General features: G+C 40.7%; 1 protein-coding gene and 1 pseudogene across 1 annotated transcript; one reads left to right on the top strand and one right to left on the bottom strand.

The window, feature by feature from the left end:
* The first annotated feature begins 2,675 nt into the window (after window positions 1–2,675).
* On the top strand, window positions 2,676–7,615 carry LOC130139816 (MDIS1-interacting receptor like kinase 2-like). Its single transcript, XM_056317523.1, has 2 exons — window positions 2,676–2,936; window positions 3,725–7,615. Exon 2 carries the CDS (start codon window positions 4,382–4,384, stop codon window positions 7,361–7,363), a length of 2,982 nt encoding a protein of 993 aa, XP_056173498.1. The 5' UTR covers window positions 2,676–2,936; window positions 3,725–4,381; the 3' UTR covers window positions 7,364–7,615.
* A 1,536-nt stretch (window positions 7,616–9,151) lies between these two features.
* Window positions 9,152–15,413, bottom strand: LOC115675007 (uncharacterized; annotated as a pseudogene).
* Between the last annotated feature and the right edge of the window lie 1,435 nt (window positions 15,414–16,848).

Genomic DNA, 16,848 nt, shown 5'->3' with positions numbered 1-16,848 from the left:
TTCCAAACCCGACCTCTTTGGATCTAAGCTTCGCCTCGATGGATCTTGGTGGACTCGGCCCAAGTTCGTTACCATGGACCCGGGAACAAGCCTTAGGGTTTCTGTGCCTAAATTCAGAGTTTTTGATCCGAGCACCGATATATAATCATATATAGGAAAATTTTGATTTTTTAAAGAGGAAATCATTTTACATAATTTGAGTATAGATTTTCCGTTAATGCATTTTCCTAAGCTATTCAAATGCCGGACAATGTTTTCTCCAAAAATGTTTTTCGCGAAACTAACAGAACCTAAAATCTTGTCAATTGGTAGTCCCTTTATACATGCCGAAGAGTTTCAATCATTCATCATTTCAGAGTGCATTCAATCAGAAACAAATTGTTTTTAATGGCGGCCATCTGCCATGATTTTTTGTTTCGAGTGACTTACAACACTTGTGTAACACAACCCAGAGTACATTCAATCAGTTCCTATTCCGAGTGCTACAAGCATGTTGCTTTGGCATGAGTCTTTATCAGAAGTTCAGTAGATTCTAATTCCTCCAAAAAGAATATGGCATTAGAGGGAATACGGACTTCGTTTTCATAAGAAAGAATCTCAAGAGGAGATTCAATAGTCCAATGCTTTGTCTCAGAAAGAATGCAAGTTCTGTTCGTTACTACTTTATACATCAAGAGTGAGAAGGCAGACGATATCCTGCCCTCCAAAATCTTGAGGGAATCAAATCATGCTGGTCTGTTTTCGCTTGGCCTCACTCCATTGTCAAACACAAGTAGAACCCATTTACGTTGTAGCTCACCATCAGGCATCAACCATCTTTTCTGTTTTTTCAGAATAGTGAACTTATATTGCCTTATGCAAAACATGTCAGAAAAACATCCCTCTTGTACTTCATCCGGAAAACGGAAAACAGTCTATGAGAGCTCAGAGTTTTCCGAATTTGAAATTGGAAATTTAGTAGACCAATGTTTGATGCTGCCCTCGATCAATCTAAGTAATGATCGACATCGTAAAATCATAGTTTCAGAAAACTTTGTGAATTGAATAGTAATAGGGGGAAATATGTAGTAACAACTATCCGAATCGAGGTGTAGCGAGGCAGTGAGTTATGTTCCCCCAACCTTCTCTGGCAGTTGGGTCAATTCAATCTTAATTCTTGAATGTGCTTCATTTCTTAGTAGAAAGGCAAGACGCAAGACGCAATGTCAAGAAAGAACCATCCTCAAACATGTGTTCCACTAGTTAAATACTTGCTGATGCATAAAGCTTAGTTCAGTCTGACTTTATTAGGAAGAACTTCATCTCGAAGCATACATTACACCTGCACATTCACCCTCCTTTGCTTAATGATAATGGACATACTATAGACGATCAGTAACTTATAATTGCTTGCTTAGCTGACCAACTGCAACTCAACCCTAGATTAGATTGAGAATATTCATATCCATATGATTCCCCGGGTAACTCACTTGTATGTCTTAGATATGTACAGAAGCCTATTCCCAATCTTTAAAGCACGTCTCGCAGAGCATACGCGCGAAAAGGTTAAAAATGTTCACACGTGCGTAAAAGGCATTAAGGGTCCGTTTGTTTGAAAAAAAACTATTTCCCAAAAATAATCGATCTACGAAAAAAGTTTTTCATGGACTTAAAACAGCATGCTAAGATCGGGGAAAACGACTTTCCCTTGCTAGCAAGAAGGAAATCAATTTTCCTCAATCACCCAAAAAATGAAAATAATTTTCATGGAAAATAAGTTATTTTATCATGAAGTTTTCAATTAAACAAATGCACCCTAAAATTGCTTAAATACGTTTCGAGTTTGAATCCGTGAACGAAATCCGATTCAAAATTGGGCGGGAGAAAATATGAGTTGGACATTGTAATTGACTTGTTGAAACTGGATGAAGCAAAGAGCAAAAGGGGAAACTAAAGGAAATTGACTTTTCTCGTAGATCACAACGTGCTCAAATTGAAGAGTGTTTTAGTAAAGAAATCATGTACGAAGATTTTGGGTACTTCTCTATGAAATTGAGAGATTGTTTCGCGAGAAATTACAAGATATAAACAATATGTGACGTTATTATGTGTAATTGAAGACTGAGAATTAAAAGTGTTTGAGTGACTTAAGTGTGATGGTAATTCCCGTTAATGCATGTTTGTTTACTCCTATGCCAAGGTAAAAAGTATTTTCTGCTTTTCGGTCAAAATTCAAAATTGTATTCAAATTTCAGAAAATTACGAAAAAAAAAAAAATTTTGCGGATGTATATGTCAACATTTGAGTATCGTGAAAGTCTGAGGGCTTTTAGATGAAAAAAAAAGTATTAAAATGACCGAACCGCAAGATTTAGATTAAGCAAAAAGCAAAAGCTGGAATTATAAATGCGAGGAATGCCAAAGTCTTGAAGAAACCTATGCTCGTGGTCAAAGTATTGGTGCTACAATCTAGAAGTCAAAATGGAGATATCAACTCTCCCATATCTTTTTGTCTAATTAATGCCTGATGATGCATGAATTCCTATAGTCAAAGATCGGTAATTTAGCAAGCAAAACAATTGTGTCCCACGTTGAAAAGAAGAAAAGAAACAAAGAAAACAAAGTTTAGCAAGGTGGAGTCAAGTCAACCACTTACTTCTGCACCCATGAGACTCTGCATAAACAAACCAGACAATTGTCAGTAGCTGAAACATCATAGTCAGAAGCATTTAAAATCCTGGAATGGGATGAGATCTTTGAAAGCTGGCCTTTGACTAAAGGGATTAAAGAAAATGACAGGAACAGAGCAGCCAAAGGCTGTATATATGCCTCTGTGTTGATCATCATGCTCCAAAATCGCACCAGAAAATCATGGATTCGCCAAAAAGTTTAGAGGGAAGTGGTACATCTTCTAGCTTCCGTCGCCCTCCTCGCAATGCTTTTTAGTCATGTCACAAGGTGCAATTCCTGCGAATGGCTACTATTGTGCGATTGCATCGTTCATTACTTTTTTTCTTTAGTCTGTCTCGCATCATTCATTACTTTTTTTCTTTAGTCTATCCTACTCTAATTTTCAACTCACTCTCAGACTTTTACCCTGTCTCTTGCAGGGCATGGAAGTCGAAACTTACATCTGAAACTACACGTCCTCACCTCTAGTCCCCCCTGAGAAATTGGAGATTCGAACTCCCCACCTCTCCCTTCCCAAATAAGAAGGATGACCACCGGGGCAAACCCTAGTAGTTCATCGTTCATTACTTGATTTCATAAAAGTAGTGATTATCACTTAGTGAGCCCGGGTTTTGCTTGCTCCTTTTATTACCATCCCGGATTCCAAGAACAGAGGAGAGCAATGGATTCACGGAGAGGGCGTGGATGGGGATGGCTTTTAGGTTTTATTTTGCTATTTTTATTAAGCTTATTAGGCTGGCTCTAAAAGAAATTCGAGCTTGGTACATTCATGATATGTTTGATCTCATGATTATTTTCATTATTGCAAGGTTTTATCCGATTGGTACATTTCCGAAAACCGGTTTATTTAATTAAAAGCTTGGTGCTTTATCTTATGAAAGGATGTGGTCGTTCCCCAAATTCTAAATACAGATTTGGAGTGTGACAGTGACTATGACTAAGGTTGCGATTGCTCGCTGTTCTTTCTACCAATTATCTTGTAAGAGTTCAACCCATTTACCTTACCAAGGCTTAGCCCATGTAATCCCCTCTCTTTTCTCCTTCATTAGATGCAGGAGATGTGTGCAAAGCTAGAAAGTGTTCGCATGCAAACACAACGTGGAGGTCCTCTATTCTATATCCATCTTCAACCTCTCCCTGTCAAATGCTTGGAAGGCAATCCAGTCCCAAGTGGTTCTAGAAAGGAAGCATTAGGCCATATACAACATCCAAAGCAGATCCACTTGGTATTAAGAAGATTTATCAAGCAAGGGTCAGAGAATTTCCTAAGAAATCAATTAAACGAATGCCCTCAGTCGAATTATGGGTGCTGCAATCACAAAGTTTGAGCACAAAGATAGTGACTGGCTTCATTTTTCTTCCCTCTTAATGATAGCTGATGCACGCATTACCATTTTTAAAATAGCAGCATTTGACTGTTGGCACCCCCACCTTAAGGAAAACCCGAGATTGTAGCAAGCAAAGAGAACAGAGTTTAGGAAGCTTTGAGGCAAAGTCAAATACGTCGTTCCAAGTTCCAACCATATGGAACTCTATACACAGTGAGACTATTTCCCGATTTCACATATTGGCCAGATCATTGTTGACATCTGAACCATCCCAATCAGAAGCATTCAACGAGCAGGAAATTGGAAATCTTTGAAAATTGGCCTTCTTTGAATGGACTGAGAGAATGACAGAAACGGAGTGACCAAGCTTTTCATATATGCCTCATGGTCGATTATCAACCTCCACAACAAACAAAAGAAATCATGGGTTCACCAGAATTAGAGACACCAGTGCATCGTCTAACCTCCTTTACCCTTTTCACAATGCTTTTGGCCATCATTCCACAATGTCCAATTCCTGCTTTTGCCTCCACACTAGAAGCACAAGCCCTTCTCAAATGGAAATCCAGCCTTCAAAACCAAAACCAATCCACCTCTTCTCTATCAACATGGACTCTCCCTCCTCAAAATGCTACCGGCTCCAACGCAACGGCAGCGAGCCCATGCGGTTGGTATGGCATCTCGTGTAACCTGGCCAGAAGCGTGATGGGAATCAATCTCACCAGTTCGAACATCAGAGGTACACTCGACGAGTTCCCGTTCTCGTCTTTGCCGTATCTTACCTATATAGACATGTACATAAATGAACTCTTCGGCGGTATTCCGCCTCAAGTCGGTCTTTTGACCAATCTCACCTATCTCGACCTCTCCTTTAATCAATTATCTGGGAATATACCACGGGAGATTGGCGATCTCACGAAGCTTGAGGTGTTACACCTGATCTCTAACGAGTTGAATGGCTCTATCCCTGATGAAATAGGTCAGTTGCGTTTGCTGAACGAGCTTGCCTTGTACTCAAACCAGTTGGATGGATCCCTTCCTTCTTCCATGGGTAACTTGAGCAGCCTCGCTAGAATATACATCTATAACAATTCATTTTCTGGTTCTATTCCTCGTGAAATGGGGAATTTGACAAACTTGGAGGAGATTTACATGGATACCAACTCCCTAACAGGGCCAATTCCTCCCACTTTTGGGAAACTGACGAAACTAACCCAATTGCACGTATTTGACAATGAACTTACTGGTTCTATCCCACTTGAGCTTGGGAACTTGAAATATCTTCGTGGACTCAGCCTAAACTACAATAATCTGACGGGTTCAATCCCCTCGACATTGGGCAATTTGACAGGGCTTACCCTTCTTTATCTGTATGGCAACGAGCTTTCTGGTAACATTCCTGATGAGTTAGGAAACCTCCGAGCTATGATTGATTTGGAGCTGAGTATAAATCAGCTTGGCGGTCCTGTTCCTTCTTCTCTGGGTAATTTGACTGACCTGGAATATTTATATCTCCGTGAGAACCAACTTTCTGGTTCCATTCCTGGATTCCTAGGGGATTTGTTGAACTTGGTGGTGCTACAATTAGATACAAATCAGTTCACCGGCTTCATACCAGATAACTTGTGCCGGGGTGGTTCGCTTTCTAACCTCACCATGGCTGGCAACAACCTCACAGGTTTCATTCCCAGAAGCTTGAGAAATTGCACGAGCTTACTCAGGGTACGCCTCCAGGACAACCAACTCACTGGAAACATATCTGACAGTTTCGGCGTCTACCCGAACTTGGACTTTATGGATTTGAGTTTCAACAATTTCTATGGAGAAATCTCGGCTAACTGGGGAAGTTGTCAGCGTTTGCGGGATCTACGAATTGCTGGGAACAAAATCACCGGTAGCTTGCCTCCTGAGATCGGAAATGCGACTGAACTACAGGGACTTGATTTTTCTTCCAATGGTTTAGTTGGCGAGATTCCAAAGGAACTCGGAAAATTGACCTCTTTGGTGAGGTTGAACTTGAGCAGGAATCAACTTTCTGGCAGTATAAGTCCCGCAATCGTATCACTATCTGGTCTTCAAAGACTGGATTTGTCCAGGAATAGATTAAGCATGTCTATCCCAGAGAGTACCGGGCAGTTGGCAGACTTATTCCTCTTGGATTTGAGCAACAACCGGTTAAGCCAAGAAATTCCTGGCCAGATAGGGATGCTGGCTCATTTATCCGAGCTAGACTTGAACAATAACTCATTGATCGGTGAGATTCCAGCACAATTCAGCAGTCTGCAAAGTCTAGTGAAACTTGACCTCTCACACAACAATCTTTCGGGCCCTATATACACGATTTTCGAGGATATGCCAGGTTTGGCAGTGGTTGACATATCCTACAATGAGTTCCAGGGTCCGGTTCCAAACACCACGGCGTTCCAAGAGGCTCCAACAGAAGCATTACAAGGTAACCCCGGATTATGTGGAAATGTTGATGGACTTCAGCCTTGTAGTCAATCAGGGACGCGGAAGAAAAACTCCAACACTCATGAGAAAGTGTTTCTCATTGTTTTCCTCGCCCTCGGAGCATTTCTCCTGTTTTCTTTCTTCGGAATATACTACATTTTGCATAGAAGAAAGAAACACCGACAAGTGGAGCAAGCACACGAGAGAGAGAAATTGTTTTCTATATCTACTTACGATGGAAGGATATTGCACGAAGAAATCATTGAAGCGACTGAGGATTTTAACGAGAGATACTGCATTGGATGTGGAGGATATGGAAGAGTCTTCAGAGCAAAGCTAAGATCAGGGGTTGTGGTGGCTGTGAAGAAGCTTCATCAGATGTCTGATAGCGGGCAAACGAATCAGAAGGAGTTTCAGAATGAGATAAGGGCACTGACAGAAATACGACACCGCAACATCGTGAGACTCCATGGCTTCTGTTCACATCCCCAACACTCATTCTTGGTGTATGAGTATCTGGAGAGAGGAAACCTGTCTGCAATCCTGAGCGATGAGGGAGAAGCGAAAGAGTTGGGTTGGGATTGGAGGGCAAATATTGTGAAAGGCATAGCTCATGCTCTGTCCTACATGCACCATGACTGTGTGCCTCCCATTGTTCACCGAGACATATCAAGCAACAACATCTTACTTGATTCTGAGTATGAGGCCCGTGTTTCCGACTTCGGCACAGCCAAGCTTCTCAAGCTAGACACGTCAAATTGGACCACTGTCGCTGGGACATACGGATACATTGCTCCAGGTAATTCAATGGACAACTACTGTTCTTCTATGGTGAACTTAGAAAGTAATAATCCGCTAGTGCTAATGCATTTTCTTCTTATGCATAGAGCTTGCTTACACGATGAAGGTGACTGAGAAATGCGATGTGTACAGCTTCGGGATCATGGCAATAGAGGTGATCCATGGAAAACATCCGGGCGAAACCATCTCATCCCTATTAGCTGCATCGGATAAGGAGATTGCCAGAGTCCTGAAAAATATGCTGGATTCACGCCTACCAGCTCCAATGCCTAGCATTGAGGATGAACTTCTAGTCATCTTCAAGCTTGCAATTGCTTGTATATCCACCAATCCACGACTCAGGCCATCCATGAACATGGTTTCTCAGGTGCTATCGGCTCCTTCGGCCGCTCACTACTGTGGTCATTGTCCGGAGGTGGAGGCAACTCAGTAATATGCAAATGCAAGAGGAAATGTAGCTTATAGCAATTGAATTGATCACAGATGACTGTAGTATGATGAAGTGAGCTTATAATACATGACCAGCGATGATTCAGAAGCTACAAGAGATTGGTTGAGGCAATAATTATTACATCACACGTTTGACTCGTTACAATATCTGCTTGCAGTAGTAAATGTTGTAAATGCCTATTACAGTTAAAACTATAATATTTGTTTTATCTAATAGCTATCACGTATAATATGTGTCTATGACAGCTTACATGTGTAATAAAGTATTCTAAAGATATCCTCTCTTATCTTTTCTCCATTCAACTCTACCAATTGTTCGAGTACTCTTACTATTAATCATGATTACAATTTGCTAATGTATGATTATTTTATATTAATTAACCAATAATGGATATTGTAAATTTATTAATAATTACTACAATTATACTTTATGAACGGCGATTCAACTGTGCACAGTGGAGCAGTCAAGGAAGGGTAAGATGTCTGGCTTAAATAAAAGGGTAAGATGAATGGAAAATGGGAAATATGAGGGCAAAGATAAAGAAAAAAAAAAGGAGACCCAAAAAATAAAGTAAGAGCACATTTCAGAAGTTGAATGTGATACTGAGAGCATAAACTGAAGATATTAATTAAGGATGTCTAAAACCTCCAGTGTTTCTGATTTTTCTCATATTGCTTGGCCCTTGCTACATTCTCAGAAATTCAGCATGCCCTTGTCATGATTTAAACCAGGCATAACAGTTCGATCTTTTCGGAGAAATCTCTATGAACACAAAGTTATGACAGTACTCCGTAAATGTAGAACTCCTACGCTAACGTCCGAGGAGATCGCTGACGCTGCTCACCCCTCCCCATAGAAAAGTCAAGACATGACATGATCCAAGTAAATTTTGACCAAAACCATTCCTAAAGGTACTTGAGCAATGCTTTGCTTGCTGTTGCTGTCAAATTTTAGCAGAATGCATCAAGCAAGCATTGATAACATCTTATTGAATTAAGACCTTAGGTGGTCGGCCTAGCGGTCTCGAGGCAGAGGACGGCCGCTAAATTGGAGAAGTCCCTCAGGGCCACAGCAAAGTAAAAACATCTTATTCCTAGCAAATTGTATCCTTTACGGCTAAAATCAGTCCTGTCCCTTCGGTAGGGTTGACAAGACCTTGGTACAAATGAAATGGAGCATAAACATGCGTCCTCCAATGACAGAGAACATTGTCAATGAAATTTAATGTGTTCATGATTAATTTCCTCAACGTGGATTTTGACGGGAGAATTTTCCACATCCTATACGCGACTTCAAAAAACTGCCATAAATCACTTGGCAGCACAGCATGAATACAGAATGCAATCGATGGTCACAGTATCAGTTTCACTGTATCCCTATGATATGTATTTCAATCAAGATTGACACTATACAGGGAGTATAAAAATGGAACCGAAAAAGGCAACCATTCATTGCAGTAGATGAACTTGCAGAAAATTAGGACAACCGCTAAACCAGACGCAAGTATGAATACATAACACCAATTAGCACATTGGTCACATCTCTAGCCAATCATGTTAAATACTGGAACGTGGTTTGCCATATCCCTTGATGAACTTAATGAAAGGAGAGTAATACCAGAACATGTTCACAGTGAGAACCAAACGAAAATCCAGACACAAGACTATCACGTGAAATAGTTGGTCCAAGTCATATCTTATCAAACCAATGTGATGCTGCTCTCACCACCAGGCGGTTTGCGCACGCCGCCCAGGTAGTCCCGTCAGCAAAAATGTCATTGCACTTACCTTATGCAGTTTCGCCCCACTTAGTGGTTTTTCCGCAGATGATGGAGGAACGTCACCCTTGAAGATGTCATTTCCTAAAAGTTCAGTATATTTCTTGTCATAAATCTTCCACGCCGTCGTCAGCACAGGTTCCTCAGTGGACATTATATTGCTATGTCCTCCAGCGGGTTGATCCATATAAAAGTTTTAGAGTCAGGTCATTCTAGATCCAAGACCTCAGACAAAGATTTAGAGAAAGAATCAATATATCGCTATGCTTCCAAGAAGCACCATGGGTAATCATTGGTTAATTCCTTTGAGCTTCTCATATATTGCATTCTGCTAGCCCTACTCGATGAGAAAAAACTTCAACAAGTATCAAATGTCATGTGATTGACTTATATCTGAGTGCGACAACCGATAATAGCATGTCTTCATTGAATAAAGTATTACCCAGGCTCAAAGCCGTAAAGGAAGAGGGGAGGTGGTTACTTTCAACTGACATGCTGTATCAGTTGCCACATGCCTATTTTCTCGTGCTTAAGACAGAGGGAAGAGTAGGGACAGACACAACAAAGACACTTACATTAGAAACTTTGACAGACGTGCGTTACGTGGTGCGGGTTCTCCCATGTCTTGATGCATTGCGGGTGAGCGTGAAGCCACCATCCTGGGCAAGATTTCAGGTGGAGGTGCAAATATGTCATGCCCACTGAGCTCTTTGGTCTTAGCAAGAGAAATCTGCTTTTTCAACATCCCGTCCAACTCACTTTCCAGCGTCCCGCTCAATTCGCGTTGTTTCGCAACCTCAGGCAGAGTAGTTTGTTTTCTCGTAGAAACGATCTCTTCCAGATGTGACTGATTCCAGCATGGGCTTGCTAGCAATGTTTTAAGGAGGAAGTCAAAAGTAAATGAAGAATCACTATGGAGATTTAAGATTGTGCATGCAGAACTTTGAATATTCAAAAGGATAATTTGGACGTGGCACATTTGTCTCAGCCAAAAAAAAACAAGGAAAAGTAGAAACAGAAGCACCTGGTACATTCGGATTCCTGTTCTGATGTTTGGAGTAGTATTGCCAGACTCTGACGGATCATTTTCTCCACTACCCGAAAAGATGCCGCTTCCAGTTATCTCCTTCATTTTGTGATCCGAACATTTCCTAGAAGTTGCAAAAAAGCGGCTTCAATGTATAGAAAGAAGGAAGGAAGGAAAGAAAGAATGAATGGAATGAATGGGAATATATACATATAGTTATGCCCAAACATTTTCATGGAACATATGGGGAAAATTTATCTTTTGCATTTTTTTCATAGTCATAAGTTGCCGGTGGCCACTATATACTAAGAACTCATTCCCTAACACTGAACTTGTAAATCAAGCTCATTTATTAAACGGGACAGGTGCACATTATAATCCATTCAGAATTCACAGTAAGAGAAACGAAGATTTTAGAATGCTTATAAAGCATGTTTAGCCAAACTTAATTCATCTCGAATGGCATTAAATACTTGCAGCATCCAACACCAAAAAGAAAATGATTAGATAGGAGTATGGGGTAACGATCCTGTATATCGACCGTAGTTCCTCTGAGCCCAAAGTAACTCAGTGCTGAGTCCTACCATACCCACGAAAACTAATTGATCTGGCAAACTAGAGTTTATTCATCTTCCCGGAGGAGAGGCTTTTGCCCAATTACAACCGAAGCCCAGATGGGTGGCCTTAAAAGTCACATTCCGAATGTATAATTATGTGATAATATGGACGGCCGAAGTTGTTAGCGGTCTAAACCGGAAGAAAGTACAATTTACTTAACTATTAGAATCACGTGATGCTGAACTAGCATCGTTACTCGCACTTATCTCAACCGCGTGTGTTTGCAAAGGGTTGGATAAGTTTGTGAGGATTAATGTGAGATTGGCGCAAAACGTAAGAGAGAGTAGGAAAATGGCAAGGAAAAAGATAGTATAGTACAATGCTCAGTCTCAGAAAGAATGCAAGTTCTGTTCTGGTAATACCTTATACTTCAAGAGTGTGAAGCCAGACGATATCCTGCCCTCCAAAATCTTGAGGGATTGAAATCATGCTGGTCTGTTTTCGATAGGCGTCGCTCCATTGTCAGATACAAAGCAAAACTCATTTACGTTGAAGCTCACCATCAACCATCTTTTCTGTTTTTCAGAATAGTGAACTTATATTGCCTTTTGCAAAACATGTCAGGACAACTTCCCTCATGTACTTCATCTGGAAAATGATGGACAGTCTGTGGGAGCTCAGAGTTTCTGAACTTGAAATAGAAATTATAGTAGACCAATGTTTGATTCCGCCCTTGATCGATCTAAGTAAAACCCAACATCATAAAATCATGGGAAAGTAACATAAATGGTCCTTGAACTTTGACCAAATGTGCAATGTTGTCCAAATATGCAATGTCGTCCCTGAACTTTTAATTTGTTCAATATAATCCATGAACTTTACCCTAATTTGCAATGCTGCCCCTAAACTTTTAATTTGTTCAATATGGTCCGGAACTTTCGGTACATGTTCAATTTAGTCCCTAGACTATATCAAAATGTTCAATGTTGTCCTTGAACTTGAATTAATTGAACGATAACATTGGACATTTACATATAATTTAGGGACTAGATTGAACATTTACCAAAAATTCAGGGACCACATTGAACAAATTAATAGTTCAAGGACAATATTGCACATTGGATCAAGTTCAAGGACCATTTGTGCAATCATCTCCAAAATCATAGTTTCGAAAACTTTGTGAATTGATTAGTATAGGGGAAAAAATGAAGTAACAACTATCCAAATCAGGGTGCCGTGAGACAGTGAGTTGTGTTCCCCCAACCATCTCTTGCAGTTGGGCCAATTCAATCTTAATTCTTGATTGTGCTGCATATCTTAGAAGAAAGGCAACAGGCAATATGCAATGTCAAGAAAGAACCGTCTGGTGCCAACAGTCAACTTCTTCATTATGCCAAAAAGCATCCTCAAACATACGTTCCACTAGTTAATACTTGCTGATGCATTTCCATAGTCAAACGGGAAAATCACAGGAAGATAAGATCGAGGGAAAGCTTTTAAGCATCCCTCGGGGACCTGAGGAAAATCAACATTTACACCAAAAGAGAAAACAAGGCCATGGTTTCACAAGGTTTCAAGATAGTCATAAAGCTTAGTTCAGACTGACTTTATTAGGAAGAACTTCATCTCGAAGCATACATTACACCAGCACATTCACCCTCCTTTGCTTATAGATAATGGACAGACTGCATACGATCATTAATTTATAATTGCTTGCTTAACTGACTGACTACAACTCAGCCCTAGATTAGATTGAGAATTGTTTCACCAGAAAATGCTCCCGCGGCGAAATATAATTCACCGAAAGTCGTTCTTCAGTTCTTAATGTGAGGAAACCGGGTTCCGTGGCGACTCCAGACAGGAAATATCCAGGGAGACAAGGAAAAACGGCGAACTTTTACTCCGAACTTTTACTCCGAACTTCGAACCGGACTATATGTACAAACCGTGCCGGAATTTAATCGACGAAAAAGCTTGAAAATACAGCCGCACACATACACAAAGATGTAACGCCGGAATTTAATCGACGACGCAACACTCGGGATAGAGATACACGCCGGAATTTAATCGACAACGCGAATCGGAAAGCTACAGCTAAGGAAAGATAAAGTGCGGTACATGAAAGTAAAGATAATTGAAAGATAACATGTTGTTTGATTTTGTCGGCTGTCCCCTCTCCGGTAGATGGCCGGTGATATTTATAATGGTCGTGTGGTAACTGCTCCTTAGCAGTTTTCAACAGTTGTGCCCATGTTCTTTCATTCCGAAAATCTTGTCTTCATCTCCATGTGATGCCATGATTCTGCTTTCAAGATAACTGACTCACGATCTTGTCCACAAGTGATAACTTCCTCATAATCATGGTTTTAAGTAACTGTTCTCTCAAGATACGCATGTATGCTCCTTAGTGGTTTCCAACAGTTACGTTGAATCCACTACCTTGATGGTTTTTTTGTTTTTTTACTCCACTACGTTGGCGGTTGCTTTGACTCCACTATGTTGACGGTTACTTCTTCTTTCTGCATCTCCAACCAGTCACAGCCGTCGACTTCCTCTTAATGTCGAAAACTCTACAGTGATTTTCTGAGTAAACTCAAAACATAAAAGTTGTAGATCTAGGAGTCTTCGTTCTTTTGGCTTTGGAATCAGGTCAATCCAATCTGTCTCGAAGAAGTTATGACCATTTTCCCGAACTAGCGCAGAACTGAAATTTCGTTGAGGTCCTCGACAAGATGAAGTCACGACCGTCGACTTCCTTTAACCTCTATGGCTTCTACAGTGATTTTCTGAGAGAACTCAAAACATAAAAGTTGTAGATCCAAGAGTCTTCGTTCTTTTGGTTTTGGAATCGGTCAATCCGATCTGTCTCGAAGAAGTTATGACCATTTTCCCGAATTAGCGCAGAACTGAAATTTCATCGAAGTCCTCGACAAGATGAAGTCACGACCGTCGACTTCCTTTAACCTCGATGGCTTCTACAGTGATTTTCTGAAAAAATTCAAAACATAAAAGTTGTAGATCCAGGAGTCTTCGTTCTTTTGGCTTTGGAATCATGTCAATCCGATCTGTCTCAAAGAAGTTATGACCATTTTCCCGAGCTAGCGCAGAACTAAAATTTCCTTGATGAAGTCGTGACCAGTCTTGTCAATAATACCCAAAAATTGGTCTTTTTTGGTGTAAATATATACACATGACACATGTCTCTGACATGTGTCCCTTATGTTGGCAACTTGATGATATTTGCTTCCACGTTACCTCAAATCTCCGCCACGTGTCCCTTGATGATCTTTGGCACAAACGAACCATGTCGACAAGTTGGTCATTTTTTGGTGTAAACATATGCCCCCTTTAAAAGAATGGAATGATTCATCAATCATTCGATTCTTTTAAATTAGGTAAGCAAGAGTGATCGTATGCCCCCTTGTCATCGGCAAATATGAATTTTTTGTTTTGGCCGAATTTCATATTCTCATATGGCTCATATTGTTTTCTCGAAAGACACGTCGTCAGTAAAGTCTTCATGTGGCCCTCTATCTCCGTCCTTAAGTAATTGCTCATATTGAGACACTCTCGTTGCCAACTGGAATAAATCGGCAAAATTTTGGCCTTCAAATTTTTCTCTAAAATTGAAGCTCAATCCATTGAAAGCCAAATTTGTAAATTCTTTCTCTGGGAGTGAAGTAAGACATCTATTTCTAGCTCTCTTGAATCTAGAAATGAACTGCTCGACTGATTCATAATTATACTGCTTAATATCAGCCAAATCAGTAATAGACACATTGGGAACTAACCTGTAGAACTGGCTATGGAATTTTGTCTCCATTTGCTCCCATGAATGTATAGAATTAGCCGGTAAAAATGAATACCACGTGAAGGCTGTCTTAGATAATGACAAGGGAAATAGCCTTAACTTCCAACAATCAGCATGAGATGCATCACCGCATTGTGCATCGAACCGACTAACATGTTCCACTGTCGATTGATCATCTTCGCCAGAAAAAAGGTTGAAATCAGGAATTTTAAAACCTCTTGGATATGCTACCGCGTCCATCCACTCTGGATATGATTTTCTGTATACGGCTCTCGTATTTACCGAATCATGTTCCATGCGTGGCACCATTTGGTCTAGTATTACCTCAACCTGTTGAGGATCTTGACTATGTATCACTTGAGTAGGATTATCCAGACTCGCCTGCACTTCAATTGAACCACTTGATGTTCCAAGCCCGTGCATGACCTCTTGGAAGGTGTTGACAATTATGGGCTTTATCACATCGATGACGCATTTTATCATATGGTTAATCGTTTCCTTCTGGTGTTCATGGAGAATCTTCCTCATAGAAGCAAACATCATAGGATCTATTTGTAATTGCATTCTCTGCTCATTAGTGAGTTGTCTTGGGTTGTCAACATCTTCACCTTGCTCTTGTTCTGCTACCGGTTGTGCAGTTGATGACTCAGAACATCCCACTTTGTCATTTTCACGTTGTGGTGATGGGTTGTTACCACCAGCGTAATGGGGATCAACTTGTTTCCTTGCTCTCGGAATCGTATCTCCTCAAATCAACCACAATGGTCCCACCGGGCGTGCCAAAATTATGTTTCACCAGAAAATGCTCCCGCGGCGAAATATAATTCACCAAAAGTCGTTCTTCGGTTCTTAATATGAGGAAACCGGGTTCCGTGGCGACTCCGGACAGGAAATATCCAGGGAGACAAGGAAAAACGGCGAACTTTTACTCCGAACTTCGAACCGGACTATATGTACAAACCGTGCCGGAATTTAATCGACGACAAAGCTTGAAAATACAGCCGCACACGTACACAAAGATGTAACGCCGGAATTTAATCGACGACGCAACACTCGGGATAGAGATACACGCCGGAATTTAATCGACGACGCGAATCGGAAAGCTACAGCTAAGGAAAGATAAAGTGCGGTACATGAAAGTAAAGATAATTGAAAGATAACATGTTGTTTGATTTTGTCGGCTGTCCCCTCTCCGGTAGATGGCTGGTGATATTTATAATGGTCACGTGGTAACTGCTCCTTAGCAGTTTTCAACAGTTGTGCCCATGTTCTTTCATTCCGAAAATCTTGTCTTCATGTCCATGTGATGCCATGATTCTGCTTTCAAGATAACTGACTCACGATCTTGTCCACAAGTGATAACTTCCTCATAATCATGGTTCCAAGTAACTGTTCTCTCAAGATACGTATGTATGCTCCTTAGTGGTTTCCAACAGTTACGTTGAATCCACTACCTTGATGGTTTTTTTTTTTTACTCCACTACATTGGCGGTTGCTTTGACTCCACTATGTTGACGGTTACTTCTTCTTTCTGCATCTCCAATCAGTCACAACCGTCGACTTCCTCTTAATGTCGAAAACTCTACAGTGATTTTCTGAGTAAACTCAAAACATAAAAGTTGTAGATCTAGGAGTCTTCGTTCTTTTGGCTTTGGAATCAGGTCAATCCGATCTGTCTCGAAGAAGTTATGACCATTTTCCCGAACTAGCGCAGAACTGAAATTTCGTCGAGGTCCTCGACAAGATGAAGTCACGACCGTCGACTTCCTTTAACCTCTATGGCTTCTACAGTGATTTTCTGAGAGAACTCAGAACATAAAAGTTGTAGATCCAAGAGTCTTCGTTCTTTTGGCTTTGGAATCAGGTCAATCCGATCTGTCTCGAAGAAGTTATGACCATTTTCCCGAATTAGCGCAGAACTGAAATTTCATCGAAGTCCTCGACAAGATGAAGTCACGACCGTCGACTTCCTTTA

The sequence above is a fragment of the Syzygium oleosum genome, unplaced genomic scaffold, assembly GCF_021117445.2.
Source record: "Syzygium oleosum isolate NSW1041296 unplaced genomic scaffold, Sole_v2.1 Sole_v2.13, whole genome shotgun sequence".
Classification (NCBI taxonomy): domain Eukaryota; kingdom Viridiplantae; phylum Streptophyta; class Magnoliopsida; order Myrtales; family Myrtaceae; genus Syzygium; species Syzygium oleosum.
This window is presented reverse-complemented; position numbering and strand designations above follow the sequence as displayed.

Bases quoted from the DNA above. Each gene is read 5' to 3' on its own strand.
- LOC130139816 (XM_056317523.1), top strand. From the start codon at position 4,382: ATGGTCGATTATCAACCTCCACAACAAACAAAAGAAATCATGGGTTCA.